General features: G+C 48.5%; 2 protein-coding genes across 4 annotated transcripts in view; both read right to left on the bottom strand.

Moving 5' to 3' along the window:
* The window catches only part of HNRNPUL1 (heterogeneous nuclear ribonucleoprotein U like 1), a 37,923-nt gene extending 26,512 nt beyond the window's left edge, over positions 1–11,411 (bottom strand). Inside the window, exons 1-4 of one of the 2 annotated variants that reach the window (XM_066349978.1) lie at positions 11,344–11,411; positions 5,984–6,106; positions 3,887–4,043; positions 1,662–1,735 (exon numbers count right to left, since the gene is read on the bottom strand). In XM_066349978.1, coding sequence (XP_066206075.1) covers positions 1,662–1,735; positions 3,887–4,043; positions 5,984–6,101 — 349 coding nt within the window. In that variant the 5' untranslated portion in view covers positions 6,102–6,106; positions 11,344–11,411. Of the gene's footprint in view, positions 1–1,661; positions 1,736–3,886; positions 4,044–5,983; positions 6,107–9,459; positions 9,976–11,343 lie in introns of those variants that run through there. The other variant, XM_066349977.1, reaches the window with a different exon arrangement.
* Positions 11,412–12,247: 836 nt separating this feature from the next.
* Positions 12,248–16,339, bottom strand: part of AXL (AXL receptor tyrosine kinase) — a 31,381-nt gene continuing 27,289 nt past the window's right edge. For both annotated transcript variants that reach the window (XM_066349975.1, XM_066349976.1), the window contains one exon: positions 12,248–14,087. In XM_066349975.1, the coding sequence (XP_066206072.1) occupies positions 13,736–14,087 (352 nt within the window). In that variant the 3' untranslated portion in view covers positions 12,248–13,735. The remainder of the gene's footprint in view (positions 14,088–16,339) is intronic.

The raw sequence follows: 16,339 nt of genomic DNA, 5'->3' as shown, positions 1-16,339 counted from the left end.
TTCAGCAGAGAGGGTACGGACTACAGCAAACAGGCCTGCAAAGGCTCAAAGCAGTCCTTCACACAGAAACAGGGGTTATTCACCTGGATGGGGCCCAAGGATGACCATCAGGAGACACCCTTGGAAATCACACACAACTGCCTTTTACAGGGACATATACTTGCTAGGATTAGGGTCCATACCCTTACCAGTTTCAAAAGATTTTATAATTTAAAAAGGCTAATCCAGCCTGACTCTACCCACTGGTGGTACAGTGGACAGAGTGTCAACTTGGGAGGCCGAGGTCCCAGCTTCGAAACCCCGAGGTTGTCGGCTTGAGTGTGGGATCATCGACATGATCCCAAGGTCACTTGAGCCCAAAGGCTGTTGGTGTGAGCAAGGGGTCACTGGCTCGGTCTGAGGCCCACCAATCAAGGCACATATGAGAAGCGGTCCATGAACAACTAAAGTCACACAACTACAAGTTGATGCTTCTCGTCTCTCTCCTTATCTGTCTCCTCTCTCGGACACACACGACAATAAAATTTATCCCTATGGCCATTCACTTCAACCATCTCCCTGCACTAACTCTATCAGTTTGGGAGTCAGACGCCCACTGCCACGCATCTGACCCTGGTTCACACACGCCACCTAGGTACCACAGGCTTACGCCTCCTCTTGTGGGCCTAGGACTCTCCTGCTGTAGCTCAAACTCTTCCCACTCTTCAAGGAACCAGTCATGTCCCCAAGAATCTCCCCTGACTCCAACAGGCAGGCTCTCTCCTTTCTCTAAGGCTAAGTGCCATGGTTTGTACACTTGGCATTTGATCAGATGGTGTTTTATGACCACTGCCATGCAATACTTTAAAAAATGTTTAGCTTTGCTGAGTATACTATCTTTGAGATCTTGTGATAAAAGAAACTGTATGAAATAGCTTTATCTCTTCTAAAAGCATGTAGCCACTGCTCTATAAACATGAGCTATGCAACAAGATACATAAATAAACTGTTTACTTGCTTTTTTGTTGAAAAGTGCAGTGCTTTTAGACCTGATTTGGCTTCTGGGTACATTTAAAAATTCAGATTCACAGGTTCTCCCACTTTGATTCTGTCTTACGTCCGAGGAAGGACAGGAACTCTATAATCATTGCTTTAAGTGTTTAGATACGTAGTCAAGGGGAAAGCCACTTATCCAATGGGAAGAAAGTTGAACTGGAGGACAGAGAGCAGGCGGGGGCCAGGTTAATAGCTCATCAGAAGACAAAGTGGCATTGGTGTCACCAGGAACGTGAGCAGCTGATGGAAACTGGGGAACTGGTCCTCAAAGAGTTAAGTTTCCCCAGAAGCACTCAGGTTCCCTTCCTGATTAGATGACAACCCACAATGGTACTGGTTATTCAGGGTTTTCCAAATGGCTCTCATATCCGTTCTCTACTGAGTATCAGTGAAAGTTCTCTGAGGCATTAGGGCAGCCTCACTCCTCTGTAGACAGAAGCGCAGAGAAGTAGAATGACTTGCCCAGGATCCCACAGTTTGAGTTGGGAGAACTTCTGTCTCTAAACCAGTACCTTATCTGGACTAACTATGGCTCTGGAGTGCTGGGCAGAGAGATTCAGTGAAGGTCAGGGCAGTTCCTAAATATTAACTGGAAGGCAAAATCAGATAGGTACACAAGGACTCACATGTGTCGATGGCAACAAGTGTGTCATCAAAATCCTCTTCATCCTCTTCAGCAGGAGGCTGAGGAGAGCGACCCCTGAATCAGAAATAGAGGTTAAGTCATGTGAGAATGGTTAATGAGCACAGAGGGAGGAAAAGGAAGGTTCTGCTGGAATTTACAAGTGGCTTCCAAATTGCTTCCTGGATTTCAGTTTGTTCCCACAGAGGTTAGCAAAAAAACCCTCTGTAATCCTACATCCTTGCAATGAGAGCAATGATTGTTAACTCCCTGGGTGGGGACAGGGTCCAGAGAGGGCTTGCTCTGCTAAAGAGGGCCATTAGAATCAATTAGAAAATTTTTTCAATGACTAGTTTTCTCACAACCCAAGATTCTGATCTACACCCTCTGCACGTTGAGAACTGCCTCCATACTGACCGGTTACTGACGGGAGGCCGTGGTAGCCCAAAGCGTACTGGGCCAGCAAGGGGAATGTGCAAAGGTTTAGCTAAACCTCAGTAATTACAATCTGTCCACATACCAGGCTTCCTAAAACTCCACATCTGAAAGAATATGAAATGACCCATTTTTTTGTCTCTTTTTCTTTCAAAAGTGTCCTAAATTTGAACAAGATTCAGCTTCCAACCAAAACACTAAAAGGGGACTAAGTTAAAGTACTGCTGGTTTCTAACATACAGGAATAAAGGGGAGTGGTAGAAGAATGGGGTCCAATGCCCATGGCCCTGCTGTAACAGGTCGGATGACCCTAGTCCACGGTGCCCAAATTAGATACCCCACGCCCATCCGACTACTGGCACTCTTTCGGCAGCAGGCTTCCCTCTGTGGAGTGCCCTCCAGCCCTGCCCCTTTTGCCAGTCCAGGGCTGGTACAGAGCCTGATCAAAGAAGGAGCTCATCACACAGGGAGTCCACCCTCTGAAGCTCTCCCTGCGGCCTGCATCAGACCAAGCGCTCCTCCTCTACTCCCCCTCGGCAAGTAGCTCTAGGCTCTTTGGGAGGAAGTGAGAGAAACTCAGAAGAGGTGGGTTCCGTATCCTAACTTTAATCATAGCTGTGAGACCCAGGCCCTGACTGACAAAGCTCCAGCTACAGGATGGACTCTCCCAGGCAGGAAATAAAATGTCGTTTGACTAATCCAGATGAGTAGAGAAATGATCATTCCTACTTTCTGTGATCAGAAAAAGCTTTACACATATGCCGAAGGAGGGAAAAAGGGAGGTGGGGGACTGGACTAAGGGTGGAAGGAGGGGTATGGCTTGTCAGAAACAGGAAAAAGCAAATGACCAGGACAGGCCACTCCCTCCTGTGAGCTCCTGACACTCACATGCACCCTGACTATTGTGGCTTATGTGCGTGTTTGTCTTAAGTCCCTATATTGGCAACAAAAGAAAGACAAACCCGTTGTCCAATCATCTTTGTCCCCAGTGCCCACCCTAAGGGTGAAAGCACTATGAGCAATGACAACGAATAAATGAGTAGATGGATGAAGGGCACGAGTTTGAGAGAATGGCCAGGAAATAGATCTTTTTATTTTTTTTCAATCAAGGGATATCAAGCAGCCATTAGAACAGGATACTGTATAGGACTGCAGGGAAGTGAGGTCAAGGACTGGAAAGGTACCCTGGCATCTTACACGTGAAAGGCGAAGGAGGCCCTGGCCGGTTGGCTCAGCGGTAGAGCGTCGGCCTGGCGTGTGGGGGACCCGGGTTCGATTCCCGGCCAGGGCACATAGGAGAAGCGCCCATTTGCTTCTCCACCCCCCCCCCTCCTTCCTCTCTGTCTCTCTCTTCCCCTCCCGCAGCCAAGGCTCCATTGGAGCAAAGATGGCCCGGGCGCTGGGGATGGCTCCTTGGCCTCTGCCCCAGGCGCTAGAGTGGCTCTGGTTGCGGCAGAGCATCGCCCCTGGTGGGCGTGCCGGGTGGATCCCAGTCGGGCGCAAGCGGGAGTCTGTCTGACTGTCTCTTCCCGTTTCCAGCTTCAGAAAAATACAAAAAAAAAAAAAAAAAAAGAAAGACGAAGGTGTTTGGACTCGACCCTGCAGGTAATGGGAAGGATCAAGTTTTGCAAAGTTAAATCTGATAGAGAGTACAGGAAGAATTGGAGGGACAGTACAAGGGCAGGAAGAGCCTTGTTCTGTCTGCCCTTCTGTTAGTACAAAGGCCCCAGCAGGCACTGGGCCACAGACACAGAGACCCACTGGAACAAGGGTGACCACTGCCCACACACTCACCTCCTATCCTCTCGGTGCTCGAAGTACCCCCTTCCCCGGTTTTCTTCGTAAGGCCTCTTCCGACTCTGGAATTGTTGTCTGTCTGGCTTGAACTGAGACGATTCAGGTGGAAGGAAGCTAGTGGGTGCTTCTTGCTTCATCTCTGTCTTCACTTCCACTGTTGGAACAAGTCCAGATGGTCAAGACACTTGGAAACCCCTCAGTTATCACTGTTCTGGCCCCCTTTACCTCAGGAGACGTTGGCAGGATCCTGCCTATGGTGATGAAGGGCTGGGCACAGGCAGCTTGCTGGGTTCAATGGGCGCCTGCTGGGAGCCAGGAGTCTGTACTGGAGAATAGGGTTAGGACAAAGGGAGGCTGGGATGGCCAGCTAGGCATAGCAGCACTGGCAGTTGATGAGGTGGCAGATGTCCATCAGATAACTCAAGCTTCATGGGGAACTAGAGGAGACTTCAGTACTAATTGAGAACAAGCCCTCTAAGGACGTACCTAAAGTTGGCATGGCTGCCTTTGACTACTTTACCAAAGGGCCCACGAAAGTTGGCAGCTTACATAGCCTGCACCCAGTAAGAGGGAACCTCAGAGGACTTCTAAGATCCCTTTAAACTGAGATTCAACAAGCCTACATTCTCCAATTTTTCCTCCCAAAGAATCTCTCCACCTCAGTTCTCACAAAACTTCTTTAGTCTTACAGGGGAGGGGAAGGTCAATTCAACAGTGTATCATCCTGCAGCTAACTCCACTGCTTTAGTCTACCACAAAGCCCAGAATCACTCCAGAAGGGAGGGTCTTCACTTAAGCCAGCCCACAGGTGTGATGGCCTCAGTGAATCATACAAGTAGGAAGTCTGGATGGATAACGTGCTGTGGACCACAGGAACGTCCCGGTCTTTGGCAGACCCCAAGAAACTGGGCCTAATCAAGAGCAAACTGTGGATTCAGCCTAAACTCACTTCTCCCACAGCATCCATGCCTGATGCTGCGGCTCTCTTACATCTACTCGTCTCAGCACTCAACACTCCGCAGCTTTGGAATGCAGACCAAATTTCTCAGAGAAGTTCCCAGGAAGGGATGGTGCTCGCCCATCTGAAGAGGGTGTCCCCGGTTCCCAGCGCAGTGCTGAGCTCACAGGAGGCCCTGATAAATGTCTGTTGAGAATATGAGAATAGCTACCCCCTCCCCCCCCAAACAAACAAACAAACAAACAAACAAAATTTCTCCTTGGGCCAAATGATCCCACAAGTCTCATAGAGCCTGACATACATATGCAGTTTAACCTACTTTTATTAAAATCCTGATCCACCCTCAAGAAATGTCTGGAGATTTCACTTTGTGGATGAACCAGAATGGAATTAGATAGAATCAACTAGTTTTTAAGAGAAGGTACTAGGGCCAAGACGCAGTGAAAGGTACACAAGACTAGGAGTCAGTCCAGGCTCAGTCATTACTCAAAAGTGGGACCCTGCTTTCCAAACAACAGGACACAAATAGTCAGCAACGCAGTGTCCCAGGAGCCACTTTCCAGCTCTACCGTCAGACAAGCCACATCCGCAATCTATAAAACAGAGAGCTGAATTACATATTTCCCTAACTGGTATAATAAAGAAGTATGTTCTGCAAAGAGATATTTACAGGTTTAAAAAATCCTGGATTTAAACCATCTGATAAAATGTTTTCAATCCAGGACTTAGAGATTTTAATACTCTAATGAGCACAGTGACTCTTGAGAGGTGGTGAAACACATGCTGCATTTCCAGATGTGTTTGGCCAAGAAACCCTTTTCTAAGAAATACCTAATTACATCTCTTGGAACAATTCTTCAGAGCATGGGAAATACCTGACTAGATTTTAAAGGTCTTTTCTGGCTTCTACATTCTAAGCTTTTAAATAAGACCCTAATATTTGCCCCAGTCTATTCTCTCCATGGTGCTGACATTGACTAAGTTTTCTTTTAAAAGAATCCTATCAGAGTAACAAGCCCAAATGGAAGATGCAAAGTCTCTCTGGGAAGATGGGATCTAGGTAGAGGGTAAGGGTCATGCACACATATATTCATTCCATTTCCCTCAGAAGACATGTACCACGTGCAGTTTCCTACCTGGGCAATAGGCCTGCTGCTGCTCTGTTTCCAGTGGTCTTCTTTCATAACCTGACTCGTTCTCTTGTTTGATGACCTGGGTCTCATAGAATTGGTTCTGTCTGGGAATATTGTCCATGACATCTTAAAACAAAAACACAGCCCGTTAGAAGGGTCCTTCTTGGGATTAGAGATGGCTTTTTTATGCTACCCCGGGGCCAGTCTGACAGAGGCTAAAAGGTATGACAACACCTTCAACCTGTGACTGGGTTCTACAGAATCCCAATATACAAAAGCAATGGAAGCAGAACTGATCAGTAGAAGTGAGGAGACAGGAGGATTAGAGAAAGGGCCCAACTTGACCTCACCTTCTGAGACCCCACTTCAGGGCAGGAGGCGACCATAGACACGTGGGACTCTTTGGAGCACAGTTTAAAAACACCACCAGCCAAGCTGTTCTCTGACAAGTTATAGAGCTTAGGAAGCTGCCTTCAGGGCACAAGCTATAAGACTGTTCAGAGCACAAACCAGTCCTCTGCCTAGCTCAATTTGTTGTTCTAACCTGCACAGCTAACCTTCTTAAAAACTGTCTCCCGCCCTGCAACAGCTGCAATGATAAGGGGTAACCATTTCAGCTGAAGGGGAAAGGAACAGAATTGTTAAGAAAACAGAAATCATGATAACAGTGGCCTTTAGACTCAGTAGAGATAAGTCTTGAAATATTTGGAGTCAGGGAGTGGGGGGTTTCAGGAAGGTATCTTGTGGGTCCAGGAGGAGCTTGGCTGAAGGGTGGTAAGAATTTTAATAATTCATGGAGTTGAATTATTAAAATTATACTACACACCAAACCCAGGCATACCACTGAGAATAAACTTGCTCTACTAAAGCTTTCAGTTTAGAGACAGACCCACATTAAACAAATACAAAAACTAATTGTGATTGTGTTAAGTGTTACAAAGAAGTACCAGGAACTAAAACAGGGACCCAGGTAAGTAAAGAGAATGATGAGGATGGAGAAACCATTCCTGAAGTTGGGAAATACAAGAGAAAGCTCAAAGGTGGGACTAAAATCAGAGTACCAAACCTGAAATTCCCTTGCTAAAGAACCTTGCAGCCAAACTCAGAAAGAAGTTGAGAAACTTAGGATGAGCAGCAAGCAGGCTCTCCAATCCAGGGGCAAGCTCAGCTAAGTGCTTCTAGGGCCACAGGGAAGGAGAGATTATTCGGCTATTTGCTAACTGACTGGATCCTTTCTCAGAGGACAGATATATCTAGGCACAAACCAGGTACAGCACAAAGGGAGGAAAGTGACAGATCACATGGTTTGCAACAGGTCTGTTTCCAGAACTGAAGGAAGGGTTCAAGGCTTGGAGGGGGACATGAAGGAAACGCAAAGGATTTTGTCGTAGAGAGTAGGGTTGAAAGAAATAGAGTATATTAACAGGAACACACCATGTCCTTTCAAACCATCCTGTTTCTCCCAGACTCCAAGCACAGTGCTCTTCCCACAAAGCCTCACATTTCTCTTCTGGAGAATCTCTCCTGGGCCCACAGAAGCAGCCTCGCCCACACAAGCTGTGATTCTGGGGTCCTCCTTCACTCTCTAAATCATCCATCTCCTAATAACAAGCAAGTAGGCCCAGTGCTAAGCCTCTTAGATATGTGATCTCATTTATAACTACGAGAGAGGGGCAGTATTATTATCCCAGTTTTACACACAAGGAAACCAGGGGTCACAGAGGTGAAGTGACTTTTTCCAAGTGATGGAGCCATTTGAAACAATGTCTCAGTCTCAAGTCTGTGCTCTGAAGCACTTAAACCTCTTTCCTGAGACACCTCTGGCCACTGGCCCTTCCTAGGCATTCTTGTCTGGGGCTCTTCTGCCCTAGCCCTGCACACTGGGCCACTCACTCTTCCTTTCTTCACAGGTCTCTACAATGGGAAGTGTTCTAGGCAATCCCCAGGCCACCTTCCACCCCCCAAAACTACACTCAAGTTGCTCCCCTCCAGGAGATCCCATCTCTCATGAACAAGTATCCAGTACTAACTTGCCTCTTCCCACATTAAACAAATTGTTCTCCTCATTCCCTTAGCCCCAAGGCCCAGAGCGCCTTCTTTTCAGAGAAATACCACAAACACTGAATGCCAGTCCTTTCTACTCACTCCTTAACCTCTTTGATCCCCATTCCCCTTTTCTAACCTCAGATTTACTTCCTTCCATCCCACAGTCTACTCTCTTCCATTATAGATCTACTCTATCCCCTCATTCCATCAAACTTCTGAGTGATGCAGACGTTTCCCGCTACCTCTGTAGCCACACGAACCCCAATCTCTAGGCACATATAACTGCTTTGGGTCTAAGGGGCTCTCTCAGGGAGATGCTCAGACCCAGGAATACTCCCCCTACTCCACCCTGAGCTCCCCAGCACTCCCTCTTTTCTTTCTACTTCCACTTCCTACCCTCCACCCCCATTTGCTAGGCCAGCTACACATACCTGTGCTGGACACGGGATCCTGTCCTCCAGATACTCCAACACTTCAAACTACAACTTATCTGCCCCATCCCACCCACTATTTTCTACACTGTTAATCCAAAATCATTCAGCAGCAGCTACTGAGTTATCTGACTTCAGAACCTCGCCAGCTCCAGACCTCTAGGTTCTTTGTCCAGTGAAGTATCCTTCTCTCCCTTGCCAGCTTCCAGACACCAAGGCTCCCTATGCCTCCTCTGAAAGTCAATCAGAAGGTCCCCAGACTTCCCAGCACCAAATGTCCCTGCCTCAAGGTTGGCTTTCAGCTCTGGATCTGAGTCCTCCAGGCCATCCTCGGGCAGAGGTGGGTCCCCACAGCTCAGTCACACTGGGGTCTCTCACATCCCCTAAACACTCACCAGCTGAATACCAGAGCACCCAGTGCATTAGACACTCCCTGGCCAGATACAGTATCTTCATCTCACCAACCTATCCCTGTAGGAAATTATGAGACTTCTCGTTACTCCATTCAAGCAGCAAACTCCAGGATTCTCCATCCTCAAAACACTCCTAGCCCTGGACTCCTGGTCATTCCTTCTCCAGTCCTGAAAACACGGCTCCTAACGCCCAACCCTCGAGATGGGCTAGCACAACCTCCAAGCCTACACAGTTCCAAACCCGGGATCACCTTTTCCAGGACCCTCATCAATCCCCCACAAGAAAACCTCTTCTTCTTCCGACTCTCTTTGGCTCCAGAAACCACGGCTTCCGGTCTCCGAGCCCTAGGCTCCAGAAGCCTCTACACCCGTCCCCACCCCCGGACCTTCCTCAATTCCGAAACCGAGACCCCCCACTCCCAGAATCTCCCGGGCAGCGAATGCCAGGATCCATCCTTGTGTCGTCCCGAGGCCCTTGTTTCCAGACCGTTTTCAGCGGCGGGTAGCGGGATCCCCCAGGCGCCAGACTCCCACAGCCCTTCCTCGGCCCGGACTCAGGGCTACCCGCCCTCGCCCCGCGCACTCTCACAATGTCCGTCCGGCCCCGAGTAGCCGCGGGGCTCCGGGTGCGGCTGCAGCCCGGGCGGCGGTGGCTGCGAGGTCCCCTCCAGCTCGGAGCCCCCCTCGGTCTCGACCTCCTCGTTGTTGTGCCCGGGTCGCCCGGGTTCTTCGTTGGCCTCGAGCTCCTGCTGATCGTCGGGCTCCTCGGCCTCCAGCTCCGCCTGCAGCCGCTCAGCAAGCTCGGCCTTGAGGCCCCGAGTGTCCAGGCCGCGACGTTGCAGCTCTTCGCGTAGTTCGTTCACCTTCAGACGGCGCACATCCATGGCCCGGGCCCCAGGGGCGGCCCTCGAGCCCGGCCGGCCTCCCAGGGCTCTGTCCCCCTTAAACCTTTACTGTCAGAAGGCAAGGGGGATTGGGGGGGGGTCCATTCCAATGGAGGCGGCAACTTAAAATGGCCGCCGCCGCCTCCCCATCCTGGGTGGTTCCATTCTATGGAACACGGGTGCCAATTGGCGTCCGCTTGGGTGCAACGTGCCCGGGCCTGAGACTCAGCCAATCAGAGTGTGGCTTTAAAAAGACCGTCAAGGAAAGGGCTCAGATGCTGCCGGGGAGGAAGCGTTGGCCTACGTCGATTCAGAGGCCGCAACGGAGGGCGGGAAAAGGTGGGAGGCGGAGCGCGCGGTGATTGGTTGTAGACCGTGCGGTCGCTCCCGTAGGGTCAAATGAGGGAAAGGTAGTAAGGACTTGGATCAATCAGCGATGAGATCACAGAATGAGCGCGCCCCACGGCCTTTCCGGCGCAGCCCCTTCTTCGAGCTTGTGTCTTTGTAGCACATATCCTGATTGGTCTAAGCTCCCGCCCCTAGGAGTCCAAGTGGGTAAATTCACTAGAACCAATCAAACGGAGGGTCGGCAGATAGTCCCACCCCTTCCACTATTGCCTTTAGAAACCGGAAAAAAAAAAAAAGAATTCACGAAGGGCCCGCCCCTTGCCGTTAGGGCGGTTTCAAAACAATCTGCCCACCAATCACAGTTAGTATCTTACCTCACTAAACTCATAGTCGGATCGCATTAGGAAAAACTAACCAGATTGGCCATTCTTCAGCGGATGGCCTCACGAATTTCACTGTTGAGGGATGTATATAAAATAATGGTTAAGTAGATAAATTATCTTTAATCTGGAAGATACTCAGTTGACTTTATGCAAAAAGTAACCCTTTGACTTCAGAGTCCTGAAGGTTTGACAATAGAGGCTAGACTAACAATGGGAGAAAAGCTATAAAGGAAATCGCACCCTCTCCCCTTGATAGTACATCTCAGTGGGTGCCTCCTTCCACGATCATAGCTTCGCTACCTTCTTCCTCTATGGCTGGTACCGTAAGTGGTATCTCTGGGAAGGTAGGCCTCCAGAAGGTCGCGGGTCCTACCCCAAGTCCTCTAAATTGCAGTTCAGTATATCTGGCTGTTTGACGCCTGTACTGAGAAGCTCAAACACACAGGTCCATAGCTAAGCCTCAAGCTACTAAATGTAAACACCACAGTTTCACAGTGTCTAACCCTGCACCACCTGTCGCCTCTAACTGAAAAGACACCAAACTCCTGTAAGATACACAATCGAGATACACATGCAAACGCCGGCTGCCCACTGAGCCTTACCTTAAACCCACAGAGCTCACACACAACCTCTCCGTAGACAAAGGCACACACAACACAAATAAACAAATGATCGTGAGACCGGATCACATGCATCAGTTCAGGGGACAATATACCAAACTGCAGTGTAGACGCGCCCCCTAAGATCTGCACGGGCAGGCGGCATCAAATGATAAAGACACAGGGCATTTACACTAAAACCTTACACTACAACAGCCTAGACACACAGCACCCACTTAGAAGCGGGACAGACACTCACGTGGGCCCGGAGGTTCCAGTCCAGACACCCCGCCTATCGCCCACGTCGGACTTCCTTTCTCCTCCCAGCTTCCCTCAGATTTATCCTAAAAAAGTTTGTGGCCCGGATTGAACTGTTCTTGGTTCTCAGGAGCCGCCACCGGGGGGCGTCCCGGCGCTGCCAAGAGCTCCTCCATAGGCTGCGGGACACACCCAGGAAAGTGTGTCAGCCATGGATGCAAAACAGTTTGGGCCTGTCTTGGCAGGAGTTCCTTTTTGGGCCGGGTACTCTATGTTTGAGTATTTTTGTCTTTACTCTGTGTGTTACTCGTTTCTTCCTACTCCTGGTGAGTATCTGTCTGTGCAAATGTTTATAAATATGTTTGTATCTGTAATTTTGTATGTCTCTGTTACTCTGTCTGAATTTTAGTGTCCTATATTTGTGACCAAGTACTCTTGAGTATGTCCATTAATTCATGTGTCTATTACTTTAGGGCAGTGGTCAGCAAACTCATTAGTCAACAGAGCCAAATATCAGCAGTACAACGATTGAAATTTCTTTTGAGAAATTCAAATTTTTTAAACTTAAACTATATAGGTAGGTACATTCCTTATTGAGGTAGCGCCCACACGTGGTATTTTGTGAAAGAGCCACACTCAAGGGGCCAAAGAGCCGCATGTGGCTCATGAGCCGCAGTTTGCCAACCAGGGCTTTAGGGAATGGGTGTCTCTGTAAGAACTGTTTATGTGCCTGTTCTTCACTAGGAGTTTTGGAGAGTCTGCATTCCTTTGCTTGCATGACTTTTTGTTTATGTGTATGTTCATTTCTACCTTCTTTAGAGAGAGAACTCCTAGATCCCATCAAACCCTTCTTTTTACTGATGGGAAAACTGAATTGCCAGGGAGATCACATGACTACTGAGAGAGACAAGAAGAGACAGAAGTGTGAATATACAAAGTTTTATGTGATCTTAGCCCCTCTGGAGGTGCCTGGGCCCACACTCTGTACAGGAGTCATGAGGGACTGGCTCAGGGGGGCAGCATGGCCCAAAAGGAAGAAGATTGTCCCTTAGGGAAGGGCAGCATCCCTAATGCATTGCACAGGCTTTAGAGGGGCATACCCCCACATGAGGGGAGAAGAAGCAGAGGTGGCTCAGGGAGGGTCAGACAGAATTCTATAGAATTACAACCTTGGAACCTTGGAGTCTGAGACCTGTAGACCTTTAAAACCTTAAAACATTTGAATCTTAGAACTTGAATGCCCCAAATTTTAAGATTTGGCAATGCATATTCTTGGACCCTTAACTGAACTCCTAGAAAGGAAGAATGCAGCATAGAACCTAATGGTGTTCAACATTAGAAATGATTAGAACTTTGGTATCTAGTTAGTCTCAACTAACTGTAGTAGAGTCTTAGAATACCTTAGATGCTGAGAATCCAGAATCTTGGACTGATAGAATCTAGAATGCTTTGGAACATGGAACTGAGCATTAGAATCTAGTTTAATAATCTAGAACTTTGAAGATTCTGATGTTGAATCTTAGACACAGAGAATTTAGGTTCTTAGACTAAGTCTTAGAACATCACATCTTAAACATTAGACATAGAACCTCCATTTGGAGATTCTTAAAAGTTTTGAATTGCAGATTCTAGAATCTTAGGCATTTAGGATCCAGAATCTCATAGCAAGAGCTTTGAGGGTCAAATAGCTTTAGAGCCTATAATTGATCAACATTAGAATCTTAGAACTTGAGAAGGTAAAATCTTGAAGGCTCTAGAGTCTAGAGTCATCCAGAGGATTTATGTATTTTAAGAGGTTTAGAAAATAAAATTTTAGAACATTAGGCTTTAAAACCTCCATGTATAGAATTGTAGAGTTTTAGAATCTAGAATCTCACACCCTAAGGAAAATAAAATCTAGCATCATGGAATCTTAATTTTGAGGGCTAGAATCTTAGAACTTTAGAACCCCAAAACTTACAGGCTTTATCAAGAATCTTAAAATCAGAAAAATCTAGTGCCATAGCATCTCAGAGCTTTAGAATATAGGCCTTAGAACTTCCATATCTAGAATCTTAGCACTTTGAATTAGAGACTTTGGAATTTTAGGTCCTTAGAACCGAAGATTCATAGCATCGTTGAAACCTAGAACCTAGACTTTTTAAGGCTTAGAATCCAGAATCTTGGAATGTTAGAACTAGGAGGGCTCTTAGGGATTGCAATCCAACTCCTTCCTTTTACACATGGAGACATTAGGTGTGGAAAGGGAGAGGATCTGTGTGGAATGGCAGTGGAACAGGAAGGAAGAGAGGGCTGCAGTTGGGAGTAAGGCCTGGAATGGAAACATAGGGGGGATTCCCCAGTGGCAGTGTCTAGCTTGGGTTCTGAAAGGAAGTCCCAGGTGGAGGGTTGTATCAGGCTCCTTCCTCCTGCCCTGGGGGTGCTGGGGAGCCCCTGTCAGCAGGCAGGGTGGGGCCAGGGGCTGTAGCAGGGCAAAGGACATAGCGTCCAGCAGGATGGACCTCAGCTGCAGTGAGGCAGCTGCAGGAATCCTTAGCATCAGGCTGGGTTGTGGGGTCAGCTCCTCCAGCCGCTCCTAGTGGTTCAGCATGATTCCCACCCTCATCCATGTTGACATAGAGGATTTCATCAGGCTCCTGGGCAGGGGGCAGGGCCTTCAGTGTGTTCTCCAGATCTTCCCGCAGCTCTGCAAAACTCGGCCGGTCCTGCGGGTTTAGCTCCCAGCACTGGGACATCAGGGCGTACCTAGGACAGAACATGAGCAGTGGGAGACTGAGCAGGGGCTTAGAAGGAAAGCATTCTGGGAGTTTGGGGGAAATTGAGGGCACTCAGGGGACCAGGGACATTTCATGCGACTGGAGGGAGCTATAGCAGTTAGGGGGCATCTAGGAAGACTGAAGAATTCTCAAGAGTTTCTGAGAGGTTCTTGGTACACTTTGCAGCTGGAAAGGGTCTTGTGAAATCTCTCTGGGTATGGTGCAGTATTCTAGTGGGAGTGTTTTATTTTTTATTTATTTATTTTTTTCCATTTTTCTGAAGCTGGAAACAGGGAGAGACAGACAGACTCCCGCATGCGCCCGACTGGGATCCACCCGGCACGCCCACCATGGGGCGATGCTCTGCCCACCAGGGGGCGATGCTCTGCCCATCCTGTGCGTCGCCATGTTGCGACCAGAGCCAGTCTAGCGCCTGAGGCAGAGGCCACAGAGCCATCCCCAGCGCCCGGGCCATCTTTGCTCCAATGGAGCCTCGGCTGCGGGAGGGGAAGAGAGAGACAGAGAGGAAAGCGCGGCGGAGGGGTGGAGAAGCAAATGGGCGCTTCTCCTGTGTGCCCTGGCGGGGAATCGAACTCGGGTCCTCCGAACGCTAGGCCGACGCTCTACCGCTGAGCCAACCGGCCAGGGCTCTAGTGGGAGTGTTTTAGAACAGAGCTTTCCAATGTGGCTCCCCAGGACAGAAAGGCATCAAATACTTGCAAGCTGTGTTGGTTTAAAATATGTGCTCAAATTCTTTGACATTCCTCCTTTCAGAAGATGGAGCCTAGCCTGACCTATGGTGGAGCAGTGGATAAAGCGTCAACGTGGAATGCTGAGGTTGCTGGTTTAAAACTCCAGGCTTGCCTGGTCAAGGCACATAAGAGAAGCAACCAACAAGTTGATGTTTCCCCCTTCTCTTCCCCTGCCTTTTTGTCTCTATCTCCTCTCTCTAAAATCAATATATAATAAAACCTTAAAAAATGAAGAAAAATATGAAGCCAAACTTTCCTCCCCTTAAGTCTGAGCTGGACTTCTTGACGTGACGCTAACTCAGCAGCTGTGATAGTGTATGTGACAACTGAGACTAGCCTGTAAAAGGCACTGTGGTTTCCTCATTACTCTTTTTCTTAGAATGTTCATCTGGGGGAAGCCAGCCACCATGTTGTGAGGAAGCTCAAACCACACTATGGCAGAGTCTGCGTAGCAAGGAACGGAGGCCTCCTGCCAGTCATGCATGTGAGCTACCTTGAAAACAGTCGTCTAGTCCTAACCTTCAGATGGCTGCAGCCCCATCTTTTTTTTTTTTTTTTTTTTTTTTTGTATTTTTCTGAAGCTGGAAATGGGGAGAGACAGTCAGACAGACTCCCATATGCGCCCGACCGGGATCCACCGGCAAGCCCACCAGGGGCGACGCTCTGCCCACCAGGGGGCGTCGCTCTGCCGCCTGGGGCAGAGGCCAAGGAGCCATCCCCAGCGCCCAGGCCATCTTTGCTCCAATGGAGCCTTGGCTGCGGGAGGGGAAGAGAGAGACAGAGAGGAAGGAGGGAGGGTGTGGAGAAGCAAATGGGCGCTTCTCCTATGTGCCCTGGCCGGGAATCGAACCCAGGTCCCCCGCACGCCAGGCCGACGCTCTACCGCTGAGCCAACTGGCCAGGGCCATGCAGCCCCATCTTGACAGTAATCTCATTAGAAACTCTGACTCAGAATCACCTTGAATCTTTACTTTAACTTCATTAGAAAATTTAATTCAGAATCACCATGCTAAGCTGTTCCCAGACTCTGACCTTCAGAAACTGTGAGGTTTGCTTGCTGTTTTAAGCTACTGGATTTGGAGGTATAGATAACTAATAGACCAGCTATGTAGCCTTTGGCAAGTGATATGTCCTACTCTGTGGACCTCAGTTTCTTCATCTGCAAATGGTAATAATAATGCTACCAACCTACTTCATATGGCCACTGGAAGGACCAAATGAGTTAATACATGCAAAGTACCTAAAACAGTGCCTTCTAGCAAGTTCTATAGAAATGTTAGCTATTCGTCGACCTGGAAATGCTGAGGTCGCCGGTTCGAAACCCTGGGCTTGCCTGGTCAAGGCACATAGGGGAGTTGATGCTTCCAGCTCCTCCCTCTTCTCTCTCTCTGTTTCTCTCTCTCCCTCTCTCTCTCCTCTCTAAAAATGAAAAAAAAAAATTTTTTTTAAAAAGAAATGTTAGCTATTATTGTCACTCCCCTCAGCTCTT

The sequence above is a fragment of the Saccopteryx leptura genome, chromosome 9 (assembly GCF_036850995.1).
Source record: "Saccopteryx leptura isolate mSacLep1 chromosome 9, mSacLep1_pri_phased_curated, whole genome shotgun sequence".
NCBI classification, from domain to species: Eukaryota; Metazoa; Chordata; class Mammalia; order Chiroptera; family Emballonuridae; genus Saccopteryx; species Saccopteryx leptura.
Note: the sequence above shows the minus strand (reverse complement) of the source record. Positions and strands in the feature narration are given on the sequence as shown.